At 46.1% G+C, this 26,932-nt stretch overlaps 1 protein-coding gene across 1 annotated transcript in view; it reads right to left on the bottom strand.

The window, feature by feature from the left end:
* The window catches only part of ATP13A1 (ATPase 13A1), a 70,222-nt gene that overhangs the window by 13,379 nt on the left and 29,911 nt on the right, over positions 1-26,932 (bottom strand). Inside the window, exons 8-18 of the mRNA XM_088455122.1 lie at positions 25,701-25,838; positions 25,498-25,618; positions 25,242-25,399; positions 24,856-25,031; positions 24,249-24,359; positions 23,799-23,924; positions 17,987-18,098; positions 17,367-17,566; positions 5,201-5,297; positions 4,523-4,701; positions 1,232-1,346 (exon numbers count right to left, since the gene is read on the bottom strand). Of these exons, the coding sequence (XP_088311248.1) occupies positions 1,232-1,346; positions 4,523-4,701; positions 5,201-5,297; positions 17,367-17,566; positions 17,987-18,098; positions 23,799-23,924; positions 24,249-24,359; positions 24,856-25,031; positions 25,242-25,399; positions 25,498-25,618; positions 25,701-25,838 (1,533 nt within the window). The remainder of the gene's footprint in view (positions 1-1,231; positions 1,347-4,522; positions 4,702-5,200; positions 5,298-17,366; positions 17,567-17,986; positions 18,099-23,798; positions 23,925-24,248; positions 24,360-24,855; positions 25,032-25,241; positions 25,400-25,497; positions 25,619-25,700; positions 25,839-26,932) is intronic.

Raw genomic sequence — 26,932 nt, 5'->3', positions numbered from 1 at the left:
CATATTTTTATGTCCCTAAAGTAATTTTTTTTAAATTCTGCAACTATGCACCTGCCGCTAATAATCTATTCTAGAATACACCTGCCGCATACTTGCAGAATAGCCCTGCACCTATTTCCCTATTGTTAAACACTTTTTTCCTTATTTTTTTTTTTTCACCCCAATTTTTACATTAATTTTTTGGGGTGTCCCTATTTTTTTTTAAAAACTTTTTTTGACGCAGTTATTTTTAAAATGTAATTCCCAGGGGTGCAGGCTATTTTTTTTTAAGCCTGCACCCCTAAACCCCAATTCTGCACTTTTTTTCACCACCTATTCAGTTGTGAAAAGTTATCCCCGGTTTTTTTCAAAGACTTTTCGAACCTGCGAAAAGTCTTTGAAATTGAATACGGTGTAAAACCAAAACCTGCGAAAATGACGTCATCGGTGCGAAAACATCGCAAAAACTGAGTTTTCGCTCCATATTGAATATCCCTGATAATATGCAATAGACGGCCTTCATCATCTTTGGCCTGTTAAGTTTCTACTTTCAATCACGTATCAGTCTAAAACTCATAATAATCCTGCTCAAGCCTTTACATCGTAACCATATTTTTTACATCAAAACTCATTTTTTTTTCTTTAATAACCCTGTTGCACGATATGAGTCAGTAAAGCAGATTCTCCATCTTAAACCTTTTATTGTTGAATATACTGCGAGGAGCAGTCATTACGCATTTAGTACATTGAAGAACAGCAAGAATGTGTGAAATCCCCGGCATGAACATTTGATAAAACATGTAAAAAAAAGCATTGTACTGTACAAGTTGAGAAATGAAAGTAATCTGAAAGTTACCCACACCATTAAACCTATGATCTACCAGTCATACGTGCTGGGAGATTTCTGCTAGAAGGTGCTCAGAGTAACCAGAAATCACAGTGCCATTGGCACACAATGGAGTTCTATTTCTGCCAGCTTCAGAATGTTAACCTGCAGCCATGTTATGCCCCATACTAGCATAGAGCCAGTACAAACCTAACTAAGCTTTCCTACCTACCCACAGATACTTTTCTCATTCATATTGTCTGGTTGCAATGAGTACTCTCTATATTAGCACAACACCATCATATCCGATTGGAGTGTGTGTAATAATCGGGTACAGCAGATGACCTTTACATCCTACTGTAGGTCATGCAGATCATGGCCAAAATACCTGTAACCAATGAAGTGATCTGAGGCATCTGCACTTACTGCACTGTATAGAGGAAAGCTTTGAGGTGAAAGGAGCAGCTATACTGGCATCTCCCAACTTCACAACCTGCACCTGATCCTCCTCCATCTCCTTCAGGACTTGGCTGATTCTTTCCTGAAAACAATAAAAATAAATGGCAGTGACACACTGATGTAATCAGCATAGGTAATAAATTACATCATGCTATGTACACATGTTGGAAAGGTGGCGTTCTAGGACAGTGCCCCATGGGAAAAACACGGAGCTCTTTAGTATGACCCACTCTAGAGCTAATGTGTGACTATGGAGATCACATGGCTGTCTGCCTGATTCTATGGATGTTAGCCTTGGGTGTGGCTAAAATGGACTACTACACTAATTAGATGGGGTGTCCACATACTTCTGGCAATGTAGTGTATATCTCTATGAACACACACATTTTAACAGAGTTCTTAGTTTCTCCTAAGTAGTTGACACAATTAATATATTTAAAATTATATTAGAAAAGTGAATAATTAAACTTAGAAAATACTTTTCTCTGAGTCATTGTGGCACACTGTTACAATGAGTAGAGGGTGCAGTATTGAGCCTGGATACAAATTTATCGCTCTATTTAACTGGAAGTCTGCCAGGAACATTAGTACTTTACTAGCAAATCACCCACACTGAGGCTGCTGGCACCAGAGAGGCTGGCCACCACTCACGCTGAGGCTGCTGGCACCAGAGAGGCTGGCCACCACTCACGCTGAGGCTGCTGGCACCAGAGAGGCTGGCCACCACTCACGCTGAGGCTGCTGGCACCAGAGAGGCTGGCCACCACTCACGCTGAGGCTGCTGGCACCAGAGAGGCTGGCCACCACTCGGCTGCTGGCACCAGAGAGGCTGGCCACCACTCGGCTGCTGGCACCAGAGAGGCTGGCCACCACTCACGCTGAGGCTGCTGGCACCAGAGAGGCTGGCCACCACTCACGATGAGGCTGCTGGCACCAGAGAGGCTGGCCACCACCCATACCTCCCCCTAGTACTGAACTCTAACCATCCCATCCTGCAGCCTAACCATGTCGACATTCTAACAATGTCGGTATCTCACATTTCAACAATCTGACAATGTTGGCACGCTAAAATGTTGACATAACAATCAACATTGTGGTGTTGACATTGTTATGGGAGACCTAATGAATACATCCTGCTAGGCATGGCACCTCTGCAGAACAGCTTTGCAGAGTGACCACCTGGTCTTCAGTGCATACTTTTGTTTGATACCTCTGCCATCAAGGACGCCAGTTGGACAAGGGACAGGAGCATTTCCCCTCACTTGAGAACAGCATTGAGATGTCCCTAGTCTCCCCCACAGGAAGTAAGATCCTTAAATCCTTTTCTTTGAGTCCACTGAGGACATTGGACGCCCTCCCTTACACTCCATTGTAGTTCAGTTAGTATCTTTTAATTAAGTTTAACCATTGTAGATTGTAATATTTTAGTTGACTTGTTACACAATACCTTTTGGTCTTCCTCTCCCCCGCTCTTCCGATCTATGAGCCTGATACGGAGATGGATGCAGTAGCTCAGCCGCTGTGCTAAAATATGCAAAAGCATCTGGAGGCGTCTTATGAAAAAAGACACCCAGTGTCGGCTTCTCTGATCTGATGCTGTATTCAGAGATTGGATCAACTGCTTGACCATCAGACATCTGAGTAACACTCCACTGGCCCCTGCAGGGCAATTTTCCCGGACAGCTAAGTTGTGCTGTCAGTGGCTGTGACAATCCCCCATTTTCTGGAACGATCTGCGTCGCCACCACCAAACACCAGCAGCATGTCAGTCATGCTGCTGCATTTGGGGCACTGCGAGCAAAATCGCAGCCCCGGATCTGCACATGCGCATTATGGCTTCTGCGCATATCTAGAAACATTGGAGATGTATGTAAACCCAATGTTTACGCGCATCTCTAAATTAGGCTCTTTTGTTAGCTTAAAAACGGAGGTCCTCTACAGTAGGTTTGGTGGGGTATAGAGGGAGAGGCACCTGTGCTCAGGGTTTGGTGGGGTATAGAGGGAGAGGCACCTGTGCTCAGGGTTTGGTGGGGTATAGAGGGAGAGGCACCTGTGCTCAGGGTTTGGTGGGGTACAGAGAGAGAGGCACCTGTGCTCAGGGTTTGGTGGGGTACAGAGAGAGGCACCTGTGCTCAGGGTTTGGTGGGGTACAGAGAGAGAGGCACCTGTGCTCAGGGTTTGGTGGGGTACAGAGAGAGAGGCACCTGTGCTCAGGGTTTGGTGGTGTATAGAGAGAGAAGCACCTGTTCTCAAGGTTTGGTGGGGTATAGAGTGACAGATGCCTGTGCTGAGGGTTTCGTGGGGCACAGAGGGGGAGGAGTCTGTGCTGACAGTAGAATGTGTCAGAATGCACTACATGTTTAAAAATGTAAAAGTTAGTAATGGCCACACCTGTGCACCAGCTAGGTGGTCTGGAAAATGTGAACTGTTATGGGGTCTTGAGTACCGGGTTGGCCACCCATGCCATAGAGCCCCCAGTGACCAGAATAGGAAGTAAGACAATTCTATACTTTAATGGAGCAAGGTATAACCAATGGGAGCAGCCCGTGACTTTCCATGACCCCCTTCACCAGTGACTGAATGGAGTTGGCACTAGCTCGGTTTGCTGCTCACGCTTCTATGACCTACAGAGGTAGCAGTGCAGTGGGAGCTAAGCTACGGGACTGGCGCTACCTCATTCCGTGCGATTGTTCAGGAAGTCTAGCGCTGCCCGAGCCTGCCCAGCTCTTTGTCGCTATATAACTACTTTACATTTTACAACGTCCGTGATTTATTTTCTTTTTTATTATTTAGTAGCAGTTATTTCAATTAATAATATTAATATAATAAGCCAGCATATTCCATTGTGATTCACAATTGGGAACCATACAGTAATACAATGACACTGGGTAATGACAGACAGGCACAGAGGCCCCCCTTGCAAACTTACAATCTACAGGATGACTGACAAAAGTGGTTCAGTAAAAAAAAGTACATTAGAATAAAAAGAGAACCCCGTCTTGTGGGCACAGCAAATAAACACGGGTAAACAGTTTAGAAGAATTTAAAGAGCAAACATCCTAAAGGAGACTCTAAATCCCGGGTCCAGTGTCCCTCAAAGGATGATAGATATATGACCATTATAACTCTTAATAAAGATGCTTAAAATAAAATTAAAATATAACTATGGTATTATATAGAGTAATATAAATGCTATTAGTGTTTGTGCACATAAAATAAAACGGACACCTCTGCTGCCATATTCACCCTTGTACTCACCTTATGGACAGCCTGTTCCTCACGCTGTAACATGATCCGGTTCTTAGCTGCTCGTGAAGTGGGTTTGATGGAGTTGCTTGAGAACGGGGGACCAGAATGTTTGCCATCCCCCACAATCTCACGTGGCTTCCTTTTCTTTTCGGGCAGGCGTTCTGGTGCATTGGCAAGCAGTGCCACCCCTAAAACAATGAACATTATAAAATCCAAGGCCAACATTAAAAGAACATAGAATGAATAAAGGAAGATATGAAATAGTAAGGGAGTTTAATTAGTATTTGCAGACAAGAGCAGTCAATGTTTTGTCAGATATCTGTTAATGAACATGGATTTATGATCTACAGTATTATACATCATTGCCATTGTTGTTTGAACAATGAGCGCACACATATTACAGGAAGTCACAGATAAGTGGTCTTGGCCAATCACCTGTACCAAAGTCATGCATGACTAAAGAAAATATATATATATACAGAAAGTGTGAAACATAACGAAGGCAAAGTGACCGGCTCTGTGATTGAAATGACTATAAAAGTAACAGTGGCACTGTAAATACGACGTAATAATAAAATCCCCAGGCATCAGGGGATCGAGGAATTGCAGCAGTCCGTTGTGGATGTATGGGCCCCTTTACTATTATACAAATGAAATGCTACAGAATGGTAACTTCCATTCACTTACCAACATTGGCGTGTTTCAAAGCTCCCACATCATTGGTCCCGTCACCGCACATCAATGTGATGTAGCCCAGCTCTTTTAAACTCGTAATCACAAATTCCTGCAGCCAAAGAACATCTGATAAATGACCTTAGTATGAACGTGATCTCAGTGTATGTGTGTATCTGTCCAATGGCAGGTCCTTATTACAGCTTTCACTGCCTGATCATAGCCAGTCTGAGCATTGTGTTTGTTACCATAAAGCTAACACTTTATGAAAGGATCATAATTCTAGTAATCACTCCAGGATTTCTTGGGCAGCGCTGATCACACCGGCAGGGACATTTTCATTTTGAATGGCATCATTTTGGACACAACACATCTAGTTGCTAATGCTGAATAAACTTTTCCATTCAACCTTTATCTTTGGGTACTTACTTATTACTCCACTGTATGTCTGTGGGTATTTTTTAAGAATTACTTTTTATTTAAAGGAAATTCTTATTGAAGTTATAAGGACAACCCAAATAACCCAAATCAAGGACACTATAATGTAAAATACAGAGAAGGAAAGGGATTTGGGAGTCACCATTTCATATGACTTGAAGGCAGGCAAGCAATGCACCAGCATTGAGGAAGGCAAGTCAGATGCTTGGTTGCACAGGGAGAGGAATCAGTAGCAGGAAAAAAAAGTGATAATGCCCCTGTATAAGTCTTTGGTACGGCCTCCTCTACAATAGTGTGTTCAGGGAGCCATATCACCAGAAGGATATAGACACATTAGAGACGGTACAAAGAAGGTCAACTAAAATGGTGCATGGCCTACAGCACAGAACTTACCCGGAAAGACTAAAAGATCTTAATATGTATAGTTTGGAACAGAGAAGGGAAAGGGGGGACATGATAGAAACTTTCAAATACACCAAGGGTTTTAACAAGGTACAGGAGGGAAGCATTCTTCAAAGGAAGAGATGTACAAGAACACGAGGATATGCACTGACTGGAGGGAGGGAGGGAGGCTCAGAGGAAGAGATGTACAAGAACACGAGGACATGCACTGACACTGGAGGCTCAGAGGAAGAGATGTACAAGAACCCGAGGATATGCACTGACACTGGAGGGAGGGAGGCTCAGAGGAAGAGATGTACAAGAACACGAGGACATGCACTGACTGGAGGGAGGGAGGGAGGCTCAGAGGAAGAGATGTACAAGAACACGAGGACATGCACTGACACTGGAGGGAGGGAGGCTCAGAGGAAGAGATGTACAAGAACACGAGGACATGCACTGACACTGGAGGCTCAGAGGAAGAGATGTACAAGAACCCGAGGATATGCACTGACACTGGAGGGAGGGTGGCTCAGAGGAAGAGATGTACAAGAACACGAGGACATGCACTGACTGGAGGGAGGGAGGGAGGCTCAGAGGAAGAGATGTACAAGAACACGAGGACATGCACTGACACTGGAGGCTCAGAGGAAGAGATGTACAAGAACCCGAGGATATGCACTGACACTGGAGGGAGGGAGGCTCAGAGGAAGAGATGTACAAGAACACGAGGACATGCACTGACTGGAGGGAGGGAGGGAGGCTCAGAGGAAGAGATGTACAAGAACACGAGGACATGCACTGACACTGGAGGCTCAGAGGAAGAGATGTACAAGAACCCGAGGATATGCACTGACACTGGAGGGAGGGAGGGAGGGAGGAAGAGATGTACAAGAACACGAGGACATGCACTGACACTGGAGGCTCAGAGGAAGAGATGTACAAGAACCCGAGGATATGCACTGACACTGGAGGGAGGGAGGCTCAGAGGAAGAGATGTACAAGAACACGAGGACATGCACTGACACTGGAGGGAGGGTGGCTCAGAAGAAGAGATGTACAAGAACACGAGGACATGCACTGACTGGAGGGAGGGAGGGAGGGAGGCTCAGAGGAAGAGATGTACAAGAACACGAGGACATGCACTGACACTGGAGGCTCAGAGGAAGAGATGTACAAGAACCCGAGGATATGCACTGACACTGGAGGGAGGGAGGCTCAGAGGAAGAGATGTACAAGAACACGAGGACATGCACTGACTGGAGGGAGGGAGGCTCAGAGGAAGAGATGTACAAGAACACGAGGACATGCACTGACACGGGAGGGAGGGAGGGAGGAAGAGATGTACAAGAACACGAGGACATGCACTGACACTGGAGGCTCAGAGGAAGAGATGTACAAGAACCCGAGGATATGCACTGACACTGGAGGGAGGGAGGCTCAGAGGAAGAGATGTACAAGAACACGAGGACATGCACTGACACTGGAGGGAGGGTGGCTCAGAGGAAGAGATGTACAAGAACACGAGGACATGCACTGACACTGGAGGGAGGGAGGCTCAGAGGAAGAGATGTACAAGAACACGAGGACATGCACTGACACTGGAGGGAGGGAGGCTCAGAGGAAGAGATGTACAAGAACACGAGGACATGCACTGACACTGGAGGGAGGGAGGCTCAGAGGAAGAGATGTACAAGAACACGAGGACATGCACTGACACTGGAGGGAGGGAGGCTCAGAGGAAGAGATGTACAAGAACATGAGGACATGCACTGACACTGGAGGGAGGGAGGCTCAGAGGAAGAGATGTACAAGAACATGAGGACATGCACTGACACTGGACTGAGGGAGGCTCAGAGGAAGAGATGTACAAGAACACAAGGATATACACTGACACTGGAGGGAGGGAGGCTCAGAGGAAGAGATGTACAAGAACACAAGGACATGCACTGACACTGGAGGGAGGGAGGCTCAGAGGAAATTTAAGAAAAATTACTTCACAGAAAGGGTAGTGGAGAAGTGGAATAGCCTCCCACCAGATGTGGTTGAAGCGAAGACGGTGGAATAATTTAAACACGTTTGGGAGAAGCATAAGAATAACCTTGAGAGCTCCAAGGAGCAAATAGGGTTGAAGTTGCCAAAGGATAAATGAAAAGGGGCAGACTAGATGGGTCAAGTGGTTCTTATCTGCCGTCAAATTCTGTATTTCTAACTTGTATATAAATTCTATACGTTTAAATTTCCATTCACAAGAAAAAAAAAAAAAAAAAAAGGACATAAAAATACAAAATTAGATTATTTGTGTGTTTCCCCGATAATAAGCCCTACCCTTAATTTTGTAACCCGGTCCAAATTAAGCCCTATTGCTGCCTGCAAGCTCTGCCGTGACCCGCTGAAATCACCAGACACGTTACTTTGTGTTGCGGCCCGGCGGAGGTAGACGGAGTCGCAGTGCATGCTTCTTAATACAGAGACTGAGCACTGCTAACTCAAAACCATAGAAATAAAATAAAACATAAAACAACAGCTTGGGACTGCCTGAGCAATCTCGTTACTAAGATGCGTCTGAATCCTGCCGCACCAAACAAACAACTGAATGCCTGTGGCCGGGATATATGTGGAGGAGGACCAAAGGCATCCTGGGAGCTGAAAGCTTAACTGTTTGGTGCCTGGATCACTCCAATCACATTATCCCCATGGTATCCCTGTGGAACCCTATGGACCCTGAAGAAGAAAAAACATTTTAAATACTAGTTAAATTAGATTATTGTGCCACATAGAACTGCAGCATCCAATTGCAGCGGACTCCAAAGGTCACCTCCTCTTTGTCCAGAGTAAAGCTAGAGTTCAACACGGTGAAGGTGAGGCCACCGGAAACAGAAAAAGAGCAGGAGAAGTTCAGCGGGAGAACAGCAGGACAATAAGGGCAGGGCACATTTTAACAGTATTAATTTGGGCAGGGAATGATACACTGCAAATTAAGCCTAGCTGGAAAACTAGTATATGTGGGATGTACATACAGTCATGGAACCTCAGACACAGGAGTGTATATATAGCGGCGGGAGTATAGTCATAGAACCAGAGAGGTAGCAAAGAGGTTGGGTGGGGGGTGTACATACATAAATGGCATATGGAGGGGTGGGGGGGGATGTATATACAGTGGTGGAACCATAGTCCTAGAACTAGAGAGGTGGCACAGAGGTTGGGTGTGTGCACATACATATATGGAGTTAGAGTATATACAATGGTGGGACCATAGTCATAAAACCTCTGTGCTACCTCTCTAGTTCTATGACTATGGTTCCACCATTGTATATACACTCCCCCCCCACCCCTCCATATATGTATGTACACACACCCAACCTCTGTGCTACCTCTCTAGTTCTAAGTGTGTACATACTTATATGGTATATGGAGGGAGGGGGCAGGGGAGATGTATATACAGTGGTGGGAGCGAAGTCATAGAACCAGAAAGGTAGCACAGAAGTAGGGTGTGTGTTCATACATATATGATATATGAGGGGAAGGGGGCGGGGATTTGGTAGGGGGTGTGTAAATACAGTGGTGGGGTCTCCTACACAGAACCAGAGTGGTAGCACATAGGTTTGGAGTGTGTACATATATATATGGTGTGGTGGGGGGTGTACATACAGTGGTGGGACCTCAGACATAGAGGTAGCACAGTGGTAGGGTGTTTGTACATACATATATCATATATGGGGGGGGAAGGGGGTGATTATACAGTGGTGGGACCAAAGCCACACAACCAGAGAAGTAGCATAGAAGTACATACATATATGAGGGAAAGGAGGTGGGGGGTGTTAATATTATTTACTACAACACCTTACTCTTCAAAAGGAATATTTATACTCTATAAAATAAAAATGTTCATACTAATAAACAATGATTTAATGTTTTTCAGGTTGGCAATGCTGCCCATAGGACCCTCTCTGAGTATGCACTTGGTGTGCATGCCACCAGGTGTCTTTTTAAACATGTGGTGGTGAAGGATCACCTGTACAATTATGCCGCCTGTAGTAGGAGGGGTTCAGGTAGATGTCACGGTTACGGCTTATCGCGGTGGAGGAGGGGCGTAGTCGCCGCTGGAGGCAAATACTGGGGAGCAGATGACTATGTCCTGGCACTTGTTGGGGCAGCTAGTTGTTGCCTTGAGACCCCACTTGTGAAAGCTGTTCTGCAGGGAAAGTGCCCTCCAGATTAATTATAGTAACAAATAGACGCTTGGCGCTAACGGGACCTATCCATTAGCAGATAACTTGAAAGCTAGAACGCTATATCGTTCAATTTATCTGCTATGGATAGGCCCTGAACGATGAAAGATGCGCACTCCCGCGGCCGATAAATTGAATCTTTCATCTCCCCAACATCTTGGTCAATTATCGCATATCGCTGCCAGATATTAGCAATATCGTGCAGTTTATATGCGGTAAACGACGAATGACGAAAGATATTAGCAGCAGCTACAGAGAAAAAAAATCCACTCCCTGAATGAGGTCATGCGATATCGTTCATCGTTTGCCAAAATCTGTCCTGTACATGACAGATATCGTTCAGCACAGCCACCGGAATTTTCAAGGGATATCTTTTGTCTTTCATCGCTCAGAAATACATCTGCTAAGGGATAGGTCCCTTAACCCGGACCAAAGAGATACACTATATATAATAAGATTTATTAAATTCTATAAAACAAGTTTCTAATTATACAAGCTCTCTCAGAGGAACTATAAATGTCCTCAATATGTGACATCAATAAAGTGAATAAAGCACATTAAAAAAAGAGAACTGGTTAGCAATATATTCTACAAGTGATGCCAATAAGTTAGGTACACCTGCAGTCACCTCCTGAATTATGGGGGAGTTGATATATACGGGATGAATAGAACAACAGAAAATAAAAATGAAATTAAGAATAAAATATGAGATATGGTAAGAACTTACCCTTGTTATCTCTATTTCTACGAAGTCCATAGGGTTCCACAGGATACCTTGGGGTATAGGTGTGACGTCAGTCGCAGGGCACCAAAGAGTTAAGCTTTCAGCCTCCCAGGATGCACTAGGTCCCCCTCCTATACCCCGCCCCCAGGCCAAGGCACCTCAGTTAGTTACCAAGCCATAGGCCGGAGGAGGAGAAGGAAGAGAGAGAACAAAGATCTGGACACATACAAGAATCACATTCTCACCAGAGGGAGACGGAAAACCGGTGACCAGAGCAAAGCCCATCTGCAGCACAGGTGCGACAGGGCGGGAGTCCTGTGGAACCCTATGGACTTCGTAGAAATAGAGATAACAAGGGTAAGTTCTTACCATATCTCATATTTTCTACTTCAGGGTCCATAGGGTATCCACAGGATACCTTGGGGATGTCCCAAAGCAGTATCCTTTAAGGGTGGGGACGCTCCTGTGCAGAAAGGAGAATCCGCCGCCCGAAGGAAGCATCCTGAGAGGCGAAGGTGTCAAACCTGTAATACCTCACGAAGGTATGGACAGAAGACCACGTAGCAGCCTTGCAGATCTGAACTGCCGAGGCACCACGTCAAGCTGCCCACGAAGGACCCACAGACCTAGTGGAATGAGCCTTCAGAGAAGGAGGGACCGGTAGGCCCTCATGAAGATAAGCTTCAGAAATAGCCATACGGATCCAGGCTGCCAAAGTTTGCTTTGAAGCAGGCCAACCCTTTTTACAGAAGCCATAGAGGACAACAAAGCGTCCGACTTCCTAAACAAAGAAGTGCGGTCCACATAAGTCCTTAAGGCCCGCACAACATCCAAAGAGGCCTCACCCACGGAAAGACCCGGTGAGTTAAAGGCCGGAACAACTATTTCCTCGTTAACCTGAAACTGGGAAACAACTTTGGGGAGAAACTCGGGCCGAGTGCGGAGCACTGCCCTGTTCCCATGAAAAAACCAAGAAAGGGGGTCTACAAGAAAGAGCCCCTAACTCAGAAACACGTCTGGCCGAAGCAACGGCCAGAAGGAAAACAGTCTTAGCTGTTAGCCATTTAATATCCACTGAGCCCAGTGGTTCAAACGGCGGTCCTTGGAGAGTCCTCAGGACCACAGCCAAATCCCAAGGCGCCACAGGTGGAACAAAGGGCGGCTGAATACGGAGAACACCTTGCATAAAGGTGCGCACATCCGGGATTGTAGCAATCCTACGGTGAAACCAGACAGATAGGGCCGAAACCTGTACCTTCAAAGAAGCAAGGCGAAGCCCATGATCTAGTCCCGCTTGCAGGAAGGCGAGAATCCGAGACAGACGAAACTCCCGCGGTGCATAACCTCTCGGTCGACACCACTGGAAGAACGTATGCCACACGCGATGGTATATCCTCGCGGAAGACGGTTTCCGAGCTCGTAACATGGTACACACCACAGAGCTGGCAAACCCCCAGGACCTCAGCATGGCCGTCTCAACAGCCACGCCGCCAAAGACAGCCGAGTCAGGTCCGGGTGAAGACAAGGACCCTGAGACAGAAGGTCCGGTCGTAGCGGCAACCGCAGAGGACTGTCTACGGACAGACCCTGAAGGTCTGAGAACCAGTGCCGTCTGGGCCACGCGGGAGCTATCAACAGGAGCGTCCCTCCTTCCTGTTTGAATTTCCGGATTACCCGTGGAAGAAGGGAGACCGGAGGGAACAGGTATGCGAACCTGAACGTCCACCGGACGGACAGAGCATCCACCAGAGACGCCCCTTCGTCTCTTGTGCGAGACCCGTACACCGGCAACTTGTTGTTGTGCCGGGACGCCATGAGGTCGATTTCTGGAAGACCCCACCTGTCCACCAGTAGTTGAAAAACGTCCGGGTGCAGGGACCATTCCCCTGGATGAACGTCCTGGCGACTTAGAAAGTCCGCCTCCCAATTTAGCACTCCCGGGATGAAGACCGCTGATATGGCCGGAAGATTGCGCTCCGCCCAAACCAGGATCCGAGAGACCTCTACGAGAGCCGCCCGACTGCGAGTTCCTCCTTGCCTGTTTATGTAGGCCACGGTGGTAGCATTGTCCGACTGGACCTGCACCGGGTGACCCTGGAGAAACCGCTGTGCCTGCAGGAGAGCATTGAAGACCGCACGGAGTTCCAAGATATTTATTGGAAGCTCCGCTTCTGTCGGTGTCCACCTGCCCTGGAACAAGTGTGGACCCGAAACTGCTCCCCAGCCCCGAAGACTGGCGTCCGTTGTCAACAGGACCCAATTTGGAACCCAGAACGGACGTCCCTTGTTGAGGTGGGTCATCTTTAACCACCACGCAAGGGACAGGCGAACCTCCGGGGTGAGCACAATCGTCTGGAACTTCAGAGACTGAGGCAGCCCGTTCCACTTGGACAGGATCAGGTGCTGCAGAGGTCTAGAGTGAAACTGGGCGTATTCCACCATGTCGAACACCGACACCATGGAGCCCAGTAACCTCATCGCCGAGTGTAAGGACACCCGGCGGCTGTGCAGACAACTGCGCACCCTTGACTGTAAAGCAGAGATCTTGTCCTCCGTCACGAAGATCCTTTGCTGTTCCGAGTCCAATAAGGCTCCAAGATGCAGAATCCTCCGAGACGGGATTAGAGTGGACTTCTGCCAGTTAATTAGCCAGCCGTGCCGTTGCAGCAGTGCAATGGTCAGGTCCAAGTGGTGTAACAGGAGCTCTGGAGATCCTGCCACCAATAACAGGTCGTCCAAGTACGGCAACATGCGGACTCCTTGCAGCCGCAGAGAAGCCGCCATGACCGCCATAGCGTCCTGTATGTCCAATGACACCATGTAGTCCCCAGGTTCCAGCGCCAGAATGATGGACCGTAGGGTCTCCATCCGAAACTTCGGGACCCGCAAAGACTTGTTGAGTGCTTTGAGGTTGAGAATCGGACGATATGACCCATTGGGTTTCTGTACCAAAAATAGATTTGAATAGAAACCCTGGCCCCTCTGGGAGAATGGAACAGGCACTATAACTCCAGCCTGGAGCATAGTGTGCAATACCTTCCGCAGCTCCGTAGCCTTGTTTCGGTCTGATGGTAGACCCGTGGTGAAGAATCGAGCCGGGGGTCTGTGCCGGAAGGAGAGGGCGTACCCGTGAGAGACCACCTCCAGAACCCAAGTGTCTGTCGTAGTGAACGACCAACACCGGGAGAACTGCAGCAGGCGGCCTCCCACCCTGGGATCCCCCAAGGGGAGACCCGGACCGTCAGGCCGCAGGCTTGTCATCTGGCTTGGGGGCCGGACGTCTGGTACTCCATGCCTGTTTCCGGGGCTTGCCCGATTTCTTAGGGCCAGCCTGTCGAGGAAACGACTGTGGTTTGGGCCTGCCCTGGGCCCTAGATGACCGAAAGGACGATGGTCCAGAACCAGAAGGAGCAGCGGCCGACGGGAGACAAGCAGATTTGGCTGCCGCCAGCGTGGCCACAATCTTATCCAGATCCGGACCGAAGAGAACTTCTCCAGTAAACGGCAACGCTTCCAGACCTTTCTTGGATCTGCGTCCGCCTTCCAGGATCGCAGCCACAAGGTGCGACGAGCAGCTACCGCTGCTGAAGAAATTCTAGACACCAGAGTACTAATGTCTAGAGCCGCCTCGTTGATGTAGGTGGCCGAATCACGGAGATTGCCAATCAACTCCGCTTGTTCGGCCGGACAGTCGGATTCAAAAGAAGCCTCTAATGAATCCGCCCAGCGCTCCATCGCTCTGGCAACCCAGCAAATGGCCATAGCCGGCCGTGCTGCCCCCCCTGCAAGGGAATAAGCGGACTTCAGGCAGATTTCTACCTTGCGGTCCGTAGCATCCTTAAGGGAGGACATGGATGGCATCGGCAATGTGGCACTACGGACAAGACGGGTCACGTGAGAATCCACCTGTGGAGGGGATTCCCACTTAGCAAAATAATTATCCGCGAACGGATAAGCCACCGCCAGGCGTCTCTGCGGCTGGTATCTTTTGCCAGGTTGTTTCCACGCCTCCTCTAAATGGTCCACCAACTGACCCGAAAGAGGAAAGACTGTGGCATCGCCCTTCACATCTTTGAAAAAGGCATACTTAGATTTAGCCGCTGGGGGAACTTCGTCCTCAATCACCAAGGCTGTGCGGACCGCCCGAATAAGTCCAGGAATATATACTTTGGACTTAGCATCAGCGTCCTTAGTATGGAAAGGTTCCTGATCGTAAGGATCCAGAATCTCCCCATCATCAGACGTCCCTTCGTCATCCTCATAAGGAGCGGACAGAGACGCCACCGGCCTTTTATGAGGCCGCATCACAGACTCCCCTTGCAATACATCCGACAAGTGCTGTAAAGAACTCGTCAGGGAGTTAACCCACGCTGGCTCCTGAGAACCCGGGAGCGGGGAAATAGGGAGACTGTGGGGTACCACCAATTGTCGTGGGAACCCCTGCATGGGTGACGACACCACAGACTGCTGGGACAAACCCATCGGAGTAAACGCGGGCTGCGGAGCTAACTGGCCCACTAAAGCTGTTAACGCCTGAGCGAAACAAGCCCAGGGCGGCTCCTGTACCGGTGCTGTAACCGTAATAGGCCGCGCCATGGACAACACTGCCGGCAAAGGCCCTCCGCGCTACCCTCCCCCTCCGCTAACGGTACTTTGCACGTGGTACACTGTAGCCGGAGGGGAAAATCACTTTCAGACATGATGGCACCACGTATGTGACCTCTCTCACCAATTAAGTATTAAATAGGCGAGAGACCACCCTGCAGCACCGCACCGCAAGGGCTTTAGCAGAAAGAACAGGGACAGTAATAAAGCTGACAGTTTAGTGAAGAATAGTTACAGGCAGCGCTAGCACAGTCACATACAATGCAGAGAAATAACAATTCCTGCACTAACAGCGCTGATCACTCAACTACACAGACACAGGGCCTGGTAGGACACAGCGCTGCATACACAGACCTGAGCCACAGCGGAGGAGAGGTATGCGGGGGGACCCAGACCACGATGCTTCCTTCCAGACTTCCAGCAGCGTTCACCATGCGTTGCAGAGAAGATGGCCGCCGAGGAGCAGAGAGAAGCTGGCCTGGGGGAGGAGCGCTGACACAGGACCAGTCAGCACAGTGCAGAGAGGGCTGTGTGCAGCGGGGGAGGCGCCGGCTGTGAGACAGGGAAGGCGCGCTCCCCTGGCATGCATTTAACCCCTGGGACGCCGCAGCGCTACCGCTCTGCTGCGGTCCGCTGTCCCAGGGGGTAGTGGAAGCGCAGGTTGGTCGCCTGGCTCCACGCTGCAGCCAGTCCCCAGGGAGCCCCCTGCCTGGGGACTTAGGACCATGTGATCAGCGGGGACCCACCGCGGGACCCCGCTGCTTACCTCTGTCCCCCTTGAATCCGGCCATGGTCCGGAGCATCTGGGGTCACAGCTAGCGGATCAGTACCGGCGTTCTGGTACCGGCGGGGTGTAGGGAAGACAGCATGGACGTCAGGACTGACTGTCCATGCTGTTCATCCAGATGTGCAGCCACAGCTGCATGAAGAAAAAGCTTCAGGGGCTCTTCTAGCCCCCACTCCAACAGGTGCACCCGACTCCGGCCGGGCACCAAACTAAACTGAGGTGCCTTGGCCTGGGGGCGGGGTATAGGAGGGGGACCTAGTGCATCCTGGGAGGCTGAAAGCTTAACTCTTTGGTGCCCTGCGACTGACGTCACACCTATACCCCAAGGTATCCTGTGGATACCCTATGGACCCTGAAGTAGAAATAAACACAATCCAAAAAATTTATAAAAATCACCGTACATAAAATAGCAATTAATTAAATGTATAAGAGAATATCTGAATAGCGGATCTAATCCCACATAACCTTTGTCTATGCAGTAATAGGAAATGACAATGACAAGAAGTGAGTGTCTGATGGACTCTGAGGTCTTCCTTAATACCTGGGTTAAGTAGCATCCCAAATGATACGATATCCAAAAAAATGATAAAGGGTGGAGTCAATGATGCAATCCAAACAGTTATATTTAGGCAAACGAGGTGCACCCCCCCCTAAGTACTCTTTAAAGACTGAATCAATATGCTACCCATAGCCCTGTATGGGCAATCAGTTCAAATAAGATAAAACTGCCCTCCAGATTAGCCTATCAGTGCTTGTATTCCTGGAACCTGGCTGTTACACAGTCTAATCTGTGCGGGCAAACACATGGTGTAAGCACCAGGTTCCATAACAGTACATGTGCACACACAAAGTGCCCATACATCAATAGCCTTATATGAATGGGAACAAATGCTCAGCTAAATTAGTCAATGTAATATGGGGAAGGATTACCTTGCATGCGAAAAAAAAAAAAAACAGGAGAGGGATCATAATATCCACAAGAGACAAATTTGCCCCATTATACTTGGTCCATACCTTTTGCTTTGGGGATACCCGTGCGAACACCTGGGTGTGAGGGAGAAGGACAGAGAGCAGGTCTCCTCTAGTGGCCTGCAGGTAGGACAGACCCTCTCCTGTTAGGCATAGGTTGTACTTAGCAGTAAAAGCTTCCACGGAGTCTGGGAAAGCTGGCAGGGATATTGTCCCATCAATGGACTGCCACTTCCAGGTGGCCTCTAAGGAAAGAAACATGGTATTTAAAAAAAAATAATGAACGTACAATTAACATCTTGGGCCAAATGTAATGAGGTGAGAGTTTAGAAAATGGGAGAGTTTAGCAGTAAACTTTCACACTATTTGTGTTTGATCTTCAAAATGGGAAAATATCTGGATGAGAGTTTAAATCGTGAGAGTTTGATGCGTCTAAAAACATGCGAGTTGCCTGTTCTCGGACCCTATTACATTGGCCGAGTTTAAAAAGTGTCAGTTTACTGCTAAACGCTCACATTTTCTAAACTCTCACCCTATTTTCTTTATATAACCAAAAACCCTCTGCATTGCATATTTGAGAGTCTATGCAATGCATTTGCACCTATCATCTATATGGCCCTCCTATAAAACACTTTGATATTGAGTATAGTTAGTGTTGTGATCACCTTTTGTGTCATGTGTAGGCTGAAGGATCAATGTGTTCTGTTTCACAATGAAATTGAGCTCCTGAGCCACGTGACAGGCAGTGAGGGGATTGTCTCCAGTTATCATCACCACCTAAAAAATGGAGAGGAGTCATGTGATACAATTAAACCATGAGTGATTTACAACAGTAGCATATTCATAGCTCCCTACTCCCACAGAGGATTAGGGGACCTCTCAGGCAGAAAAGCAAATCACTATAATTACTGGTGTACACACGACTCCACACTGCTAGTGCACAAGCGTACGAGCTACAGGAACAAGAAGCTAGAAGAATGAGTATTAAACCACCATAGGGCTTGTGTTGATTGTGCGGACTGAGCTTTGTCAAAAAAAAGAATTCTCAATCTTGATCGTTCTTACAAGAAACTGGGGGTACAAAGCCTGGGAACGGCCGCATGACACCACCAATGTCACATTCACTGGAGGAAAATATACCAGACAGACTGAGGTCTAACAAGTGCCACAGTAAGGACCAGTGGCGGATCCTATAGGGGCGATAAGGGCAATCGCCCCCCGTAACACTGACCAGGGAAGGAAGTGGAGTGAAATGGGATTTGTAGTTTTTTTTAACTGCTCAGACTCTAAGCCATAAAAGAGAAACTACAGACCCCATGAGTCAATGCGTCCTTTGCAAAGATGGCCGCCGCTGGAGCATGTGAATAGGGAGAATAAAGTAACTAAGGTGAGACTGAGTCACATCCTGACCGGACTGGGACTGAGTGGAACACATGCAGACCACTTAGAACTTGAAAAGGAAGGACCCTCTGCAGCTAGGTAGGACCACACAGTGGGGGTAAGGGGAGGAGGGGTCCCCTTCAAGTCTGCAGACAGAATCTGAATACAGTGAATTAGTGCAATCATATAAAATACTGACTGTACAAGAAATCAGGTGAGTGTGAGGGCTTGGTACTGAATTGTGATGTTTAAAGGTGCATACACACGTAAAGATTCTCTATCCAACTAGTTGATTGGTTGGAATGAAAATCTGGTAAGGTCTGAAAGCAAATGACAATCAGCAATTTGCTCCCAAATGCCAGAAAATGGACAAAAACTGTTGTTTGAACAAATTGTTTGGATCAAACATTTAACAAACTTGTCTGACCGACCATTGTCATCTGTTTTCTGGCATTTAGGAGCAAATTGCTGATCATCAGTTACTCCCATACGTTAGCAGATTTTCATTCCAACCAATCAGCTAGTTGGATGGAAGGACAGAAAATCTGTAGGTGTTGTTTGTTTTTTTAATTACCAGTCTACTACTCTAGGGCTTATGGTCAGCAATGCATATATCACTTGCTTAGTGGCATCAGCATTGGAGAGACTATGCGTATATATATGTCAGATACCATAGGTAAGGCTAAAGAAAAAAAGGCTTCTGTTATAAAATATGCTATCATTGTAGTTCAGTGATTTTCAACCTTTTTTCACTTGAGGCACCCTACGCAAGATCTTAAAATTGCCAGGCACACTATCCGGCTATGCGGTGTGTGCGACCTATGAAAAACATACATATTGGCTCCCAAATAACAAAAAAAAAAAAAAACACACACATTGGCCTCCACATTATTAGAACACACTACAGTGGCCCCAGAGAAATAAAACACACATACATAGGCCCCAGAGAAATAAAACACACACACACACACACACACACACACACATACATACACATACATTGGCCCCACAGGAATAATACACACATAAAATAACATTGGCCCCCACCGATACATCGGCAGAGCTGTCAGCAGAGTGCAGCGTGCATGCAGGCTGGCTGGCTGGGGGTGCTGGTGGCCGCGGGGCTGGCTGGCTGGGGGTGCTGGTGGCCGCGGGGCTGGCTGGCTGGGGGTGCTGGTGGCCGCGGGGCTGGCTGGCTGGGGGTGCTGGTGGCCGCGGGGCTGGCTGGCTGGGGGTGCTGGTGGCCGCGGGGCTGGCTGGCTGGGGGTGCTGGTGGCCGCGGGGCTGGCTGGCTGGGGGTGCTGGTGGCCGCGGGGCTGGCTGGCTGGGGGTGCTGGTGGCCGCGGGGCTGGCTGGCTGGGGGTGCTGGTGGCCGCGGGGCTGGCTGGCTGGGGGTGCTGGTAGAGCTGGTGGCCGCTGGGCTGGCTGATCAGGCAGGCAGGCTGGCTGACTGGGGGTGCTGGTGGCCATCATGCAGGGCATCCTCCAGGGGCCGCGGGGCGGGCTGGTTGACTAGAAAAGCAGTGTGCGTGACCTGTGATGTCACGCTCCCGTGTCTGCATAGGGGATGGCCCAGGCATGCCTGAGACTCCCAGAAGAGCTCAGCGCTGCCCGGACCGCCGTACGGCAGATCTGAATGGCAGCTCTGACCAGCAGATCAGACCGCACGGCACACTTAACTGCTCGCGGTACAGCGGTTGAAAAGCAGCTGCTGTAGTTTATGTTATTTTTTTGCACGTGTGTGTGTGCGCATGTGCGTGTGGGGAAGGAGGGATCCTTTAGTGTGGCGTTTGCTGGAAATGAGTGCAATGTCTATGCTTTACTTGTCACAATGTACTGCATGGATAACTATATGGCAGTCACTGTTTTCTGGATCAGAGGGTTGTGTATGGTGTGGGCTCCTGTCATATATATTATGTTGTATATGCAGTTTACAAAAAACGAGAAGAAAAGAGTATTGTCTTTGTTGGCGCACATAGAGGATAATTATATATAAAATCTAACTTTTATTAAATAAATTGTTTAAAAAAGTTTTCCTCCTTATTAGTGAAATGTTCCAAGAAAAAATATAATAAAAACATTGAAACAAACGTGTCATCAATTGATATTAAATTATTAATAATTCATTTGTCTCTGTGTCCCTTTAGGTTATGTTTCTGAGTGAAGATTCTATTAAATGTTGTTGTCTCCAGTGTCATTAATCATAACATGTGAATTATATATATTTATATAGTTGAAATCAATTAGCCCTGCATTTACTACCCACAATTGTAGTTAGATATACTGTAATGAAACTAAACCAAGATATAAATTCCATTGGTGATATTATGCTGCCATCTATTGGTTATGGTATGCCATTACACCATTAGATGTTAAATGTAGAAAGGAAACCAGGTTGCGTTAATGGGTGCTAAATTATGCACAATGTCCTCTATGAGGGCCACCTATTTGTATTCATGGAATATTGTCCCATGGGAACATGTATCCAGTTCCTGATACAAATCTTATTGTCCCCTATTGGGTTAAGAAATGAACAATCAGCTGCAGCAATCAAATAAATTAATAGGTTTGATAGTCTCTAAGAAGTGTTATATTGAGAGGTGTTGATAACATATCAAAAAACATAAACATTTGTGCTAAATGGTGTACACCACATATTAAACTTCAATTTGTATGGTAAGTATGTTATACCTCTATTGTGGTGTCTCCCATAAGGGTTATAAAGGTTCTATTTATATTATATTAACTCCTCTTATGGGGCTGCATAATACATTCATGAGTTATAATGCTAATTCAACTGATATATAAACTATCAGTGATTCAAAGGAAGCTATAATGACTAGTATATAGCACAATCAGCTTGATATATAAGGGTTGTATCTTACAGCTCCCCCTATTGGGTTCTATTGAATTGCAATACATTTGGCTGGTTGAAATTACTTATTATAGCTCCCCCTATTGGATTACAGTAAATTATGATGCAATCCAATAGGGGGAGCTGTAATAAATCAATTCTATCAGCAAAGTGTGATGTAATCCAATAGGGGGAGCTATAAGTAATTTCAACCAGCCAAATGTATTGCAATTCAATAGAAACCAATAGGGGGAGCTGTAAGATACAACCCTTATAAATCAAGCTGATTGTGCTATATACTAGTCATTATAGCTTCCTTCGAATCACTGATAGTTTATATATCAGTTGAATTAGCATTATAACTCATGAATGTATTTTGCAGCCCCATAAGAGGAGTTAATATAATATAAATAGAACCTTTATAACCCTTATGGGAGACACCACAATAGAGGTATAACATACTTACCATACAAATTGAAGTTTAATATGTGGTGTACACCATTTAGCACAAATGTTTATGCTTTTTGATATGTTATCAACACCTCTCAATATAACACTTCTTAGAGACTATCAAACCTATTAATTTATTTGATTGCTGCAGCTGATTGTTCATTTCTTAACCCAATAGGGGACAATAAGATGGGTAATGGCATACCATAACCAATAGATGGCAGCATAAGATCACCAATGGAATTTATATCTTGGTTTAGTTTCATTACAGTATATCTAACTACAATTGTGGGTAGTAAACATAAACTAAAGGGACATAGAGACAAATGAATTATTAATAATTTAATATCAATTGATGACACACGTTTGTTTCAATGTTTTTATTATATTTTTTCTTGGAATATTTCACTAATAAGGAGGAAAACTTTTTTAAACAATTTATTTAATAAAAGTTATATTTTATATATAATTATCCTCTATGTACGCCAACATAGAGACAATACCCTTTTCTTCTCTTTTTTGTAAACTCTTATTTATTGTCCTTGGCAGCACCCCCATAGAATGATTTCATATGTACCACAAATTCTCTAATTGGGGCCATTACACAAGTATATATATTTTTCTTAAACCTAGTGCAGAAGTGCTTCCCCAGCTCCCTACCCCTAGTTTAATAATGTATATGCAGTTTGTAATATGTATTACTGAGAGTTGTTATTGTTGGGCTGGCACCAATTGTATCTGCAATGTCCAGAAACAAAGCAATAGTGTACAATCACGTTTTCCGTGTCAATTAATGTTGCAGTAGTTCTCAGGTCAAGCTTACTTGGGTTGCTAGAGTTCCCACTGGTAGACCAAAACTATTGGAATAACAGTTTAAAGTCTGGAAATGAGTTTGGGATGATGCAAATGTTTTTTTAATCGCCCTGCGCCCAACAGAACGATTCGATTGTTGCATCAATCAGCCACGCATGCCACGGGCGCCCATTATTTCTGCTCGCCCCCTCTTGATAAGCACAAAAAATAAATGGGAGTCCCGCATCGGAACAAACATTTGCATATTGCCCTGTCTAAAGTGACGGGCAATATGCAAATATGGGTGCCCAAAAAACATTTGAATTATCCCCTTTGTGTATTATAATTTCAGGCACCACAGACACTCACTTTGAGGGCAGGACTATAAGTGGGAGGAGTAATGAGTAGAAAGGGGAGGAGCCAGTATTAATTCTTAAACCGCCCCCCCTAAAAGTAAAGTCTAGATCCGCCACTGGTGAGGACAAAAGTGCTACAGTACATGTAATTTTTCATTATTACAAAAAAATAAAAACTTCTATACCCAGTGTGTTCAGTGTTCCCAATGGATCAATGAAAAATAACATTCATTTAGACTTTTGAAAACACGGATCTTCTACATCTGTAGTAAGAAACGTGTCATTCCCTCAAAGGTCAGGCCATGATGCAGCAGGTGCCCAAAGGAGCCATACACTGATTTGTGGGTAAACATTACATTACAATGTACATATGATAATTGCCTATAACATAGTATCCTCTGCATTATTGCATGACAACAGCAGCAATTTCTGATGACCCTGCATAAGCAGAGTTGGAGGGCTGACCCGCTGACTAACTGCAGAGGAGACGCAACCTGTTAATCACAGACTGCCGGCTGCATTGGCTGAGTAAAAATGATGGTACATGAGCCATATAAAGAGATGTGTAAAATGGCAAAACACCACCATTGGATGCAGACTAGGCTGCCCATAGAAACAAGGACCCTTCCCAAGCCTGTCTCTTACCCGATGAGATGCATTCTGGATCTCTTTTATAACGGCTTTAGAGTCTGCTTTGAGCGGGCAGGAGACCACGATGAAGCCTGCAAACTTCAGATCAAACTCGAGCATTTCTCGTTTGACTTCACGGATCTAAGAGATTGAAAAGAAAACATCGGGAGTCACAGCAAGTTCTCAGAAAGGAGAGCAGTGCGGACTTCTCTGTATGTGGAGTGAACATCTCTGACAGTCAGGTAATATGCCACGTTACTGCTGTCATGGGGAGACCTCAGCTTAATATTTTTGGGATGCGACATGAAGGTTTCAGTTGACAGTAGGAAAACAAATAAATACCCAGTAGACAGAAGATATTAGTATTATTGGTCACAAAAGACATGGATATTGGGGAAAAGCCTTGAACAACAGATACTAGGGATCAGTCTAGTATAATGACACTCCAGCAATCCCAAACAGTACCTGCTGATGGGAGAGATGTCCAAGTTCTTTGTACCCCAAGGCAAGGACTCTGGCTCCTTCTCTAGAGATCTCTGTGTGTACTTGGTTATAGTACTCTGGACAATGAGAGAACTGAAAATCACAACAACATTACATTTACGATTTTAAGGTAATTATGTACAATTATATCTATAATGCCAGTATACGCCACGCGGCTTTACATTGGGAACAATCGCAGTAATAAAGCAAGGCTGGATATTAAACAGAAAACAGTGTCTGAGGGACCTGCTCGCAAGCTTACAATCTCACAGAAATGGTCAGACCGTAAAATGTTTTGAAAATGAAAGTAGGGACATTATACGAATTCCTCCTTATTACACAGGGGAAAAACTTATGTAATTGCACCCATTGCATTGCAAAATGATTTGTTCAAGATATAAAGTTACTAGTTATTTTTTGCTTTGCACCCAACTGAGCATCGGCCCCTGTGCATTACAGTACCACAAACCGAATTCAAGAGCAGACTTTATTTCAATCCATGGTTCCAGTTTAGAAATGATCTAATACAACATTAGGCAAATAGTGTGAATACTTACAGATATGTTTTAAAGTCTAACTAACCACTCACCATCTTCTGCAGAGTCTCAGGAGCTCCTTTGACAGTGGCCACGCAACACAGATCAGTGGAGCCGGGGCGCTCATAGGACGCTAGTACAGACATCCGCTTAAGAGAACTGGCAAAATGGAATCGATGGTGGATTTTCAAGCCTTGGGTTTTAATACTTCGTGGAAATACTTTCTCATCTAAAGGGCAAAAACATTTTTTTTTTTTTTTTTTAAATGTGTTAGCAATAATTTGCATTGCTATTTAAACAATTATCTGCTTGTACAGTGCCAACAAAAAGATATAAGGAGATAAGAGATGCTGCAAAAACAAAAAAGATTAAATCCCAACTCTAAACATGCAAAAATGTTTTCAATACTACAAAAGACCTAAAAAGGATCTGTCCTTACCTTTAGTTAGAGCCCAGTCCACAGCAGTAAGCATGGCCTTCTCCAGTGGATCTCCAACCAGTGTTCCATCATCCAGTTGGACTAGAGAGTGACATGTAGCCACCACTCTGTGTGTGTCAATGGGAATGTCAGAGATAGGAGTTACATCCTTTCCATCTCTACAAGGTGAAAAGCAAAAAAGTGTCACTAGGGCAGGCTCAATTTATATCGAAACAAGTCGCCTGAGGCGTTTATCACAAAACAAACTATTACTTACTTGAGTCCAGCCACACCGCGCACTACAAAGCTGTCACTGGTTAATGTTCCAGTTTTGTCAAAGCAGCATATTTCAACCTTGCCAGCAAAAGGGATCCGGAATGGCTCGGTACAGTACACGTCTGAAATATCATGTGGTTGAATAAATCCAACTATACGAATTTAAAGTGAACAGCAAGATGTAACTTAGAAGCATGTACTCACAGAGTTTGGCCAGAGCGATCAGTGAGGTGTTGACTGCTAGGGAGAGCTCAATGGGGAGCTCGGGAGGAACAACGGAAGTCAGGATTAGAGTGCACTCCAAGAACAGCTTGTAACGGTTCCTACTGAGATCTTTTGTGCCTGTAATCAGAATCCAATCACAGTGATCAGAAGATGCAGGCCAACATCACAAATCGGAGATTAAATTATATAAATTAAAAAAAAAATGCAAAATGTATTTCCTTTATCATCCATCTGGGGGATGCCATTACCTCTGGTTTATGTATAGTGAGATGTGGAGTTGGGCACTAACCAAGACTGGCTCTCACCCCCTATATAACCCCTTCCCTTCCACTAGAACCTCAGTCTTGTTTTTAGTGCCTTGGAGTAAGGCACTAGCTAAGTCCTAGCTTTTAGTTAGGTTTAATTTCTTTATTTTTCTGTTTTAGTTTGGGTGCTTCGTTCCTGGCGACAAGCACTAGCAGAGTGGGAGTTAGATAGAATGGAGGTTTGTGTGAACCTTCTATCCCACTTTAAAGACGGCCTCTGGGAGAGTCACCAAACTACATTAGTCCCCGGGACTCTCTTCATACCAGACACATGAGGGGGCCGCTGGCAAAAAGGTAAGCTTGATACAGGTTTCATGTAAAAACCTTGTTTGCTGTATGTACGGCTTCCCGGCACGCCGCTTTAGCAGAGCTGCCGGGCTTGTTACTCCTCACGTGGCATCAGCTGTAGGTGTTACAGAACAGAGCATGCTGCCGGCTTTTTGGACCTGGTGGCGCTTCCAAGAACGCGGTACCGCTGGACGTGCAGGCACTCAGTCTATGATATCATCACTATGTGCCCTGTGGATCTCCGAAGGGAGGAGCAGGAGGCTAGGACACGCCTATGACGACGTCAGGCGTCCTGAATGAAGCAGGACGCCTACTACGCGCCCGGTCATGCCCCCAGGCATTTGAACGATAGAAAGCTTACGGGGCTTCATAGCCACACCCCAAACACTATTTTGGTGCGTGTATGAGCGCTGCTGGAGTTCTGCTTGGCTAAGACTCACTGCAAATTGCAGGGGGGTGCCTGTCGTCTTATCAGATAAGCCGTTAAACAAGGATTACTACTTTGGGTATTAACCTGGATATATATGTCGGTCTTATAACATTGTTACGTATATATAAGCAGCTTTACTGCACAATTTCTTATGAATTTAGGCAGTAACATACATTGTTTGTACTGAA

Source organism: Taudactylus pleione, unplaced genomic scaffold, assembly GCF_031769625.1.
Source record: "Taudactylus pleione unplaced genomic scaffold, aTauple2 ptg000644l, whole genome shotgun sequence".
In the NCBI taxonomy this organism is placed as follows: Eukaryota; Metazoa; Chordata; class Amphibia; order Anura; family Myobatrachidae; genus Taudactylus; species Taudactylus pleione.
Note: the sequence above shows the minus strand (reverse complement) of the source record. Positions and strands in the feature narration are given on the sequence as shown.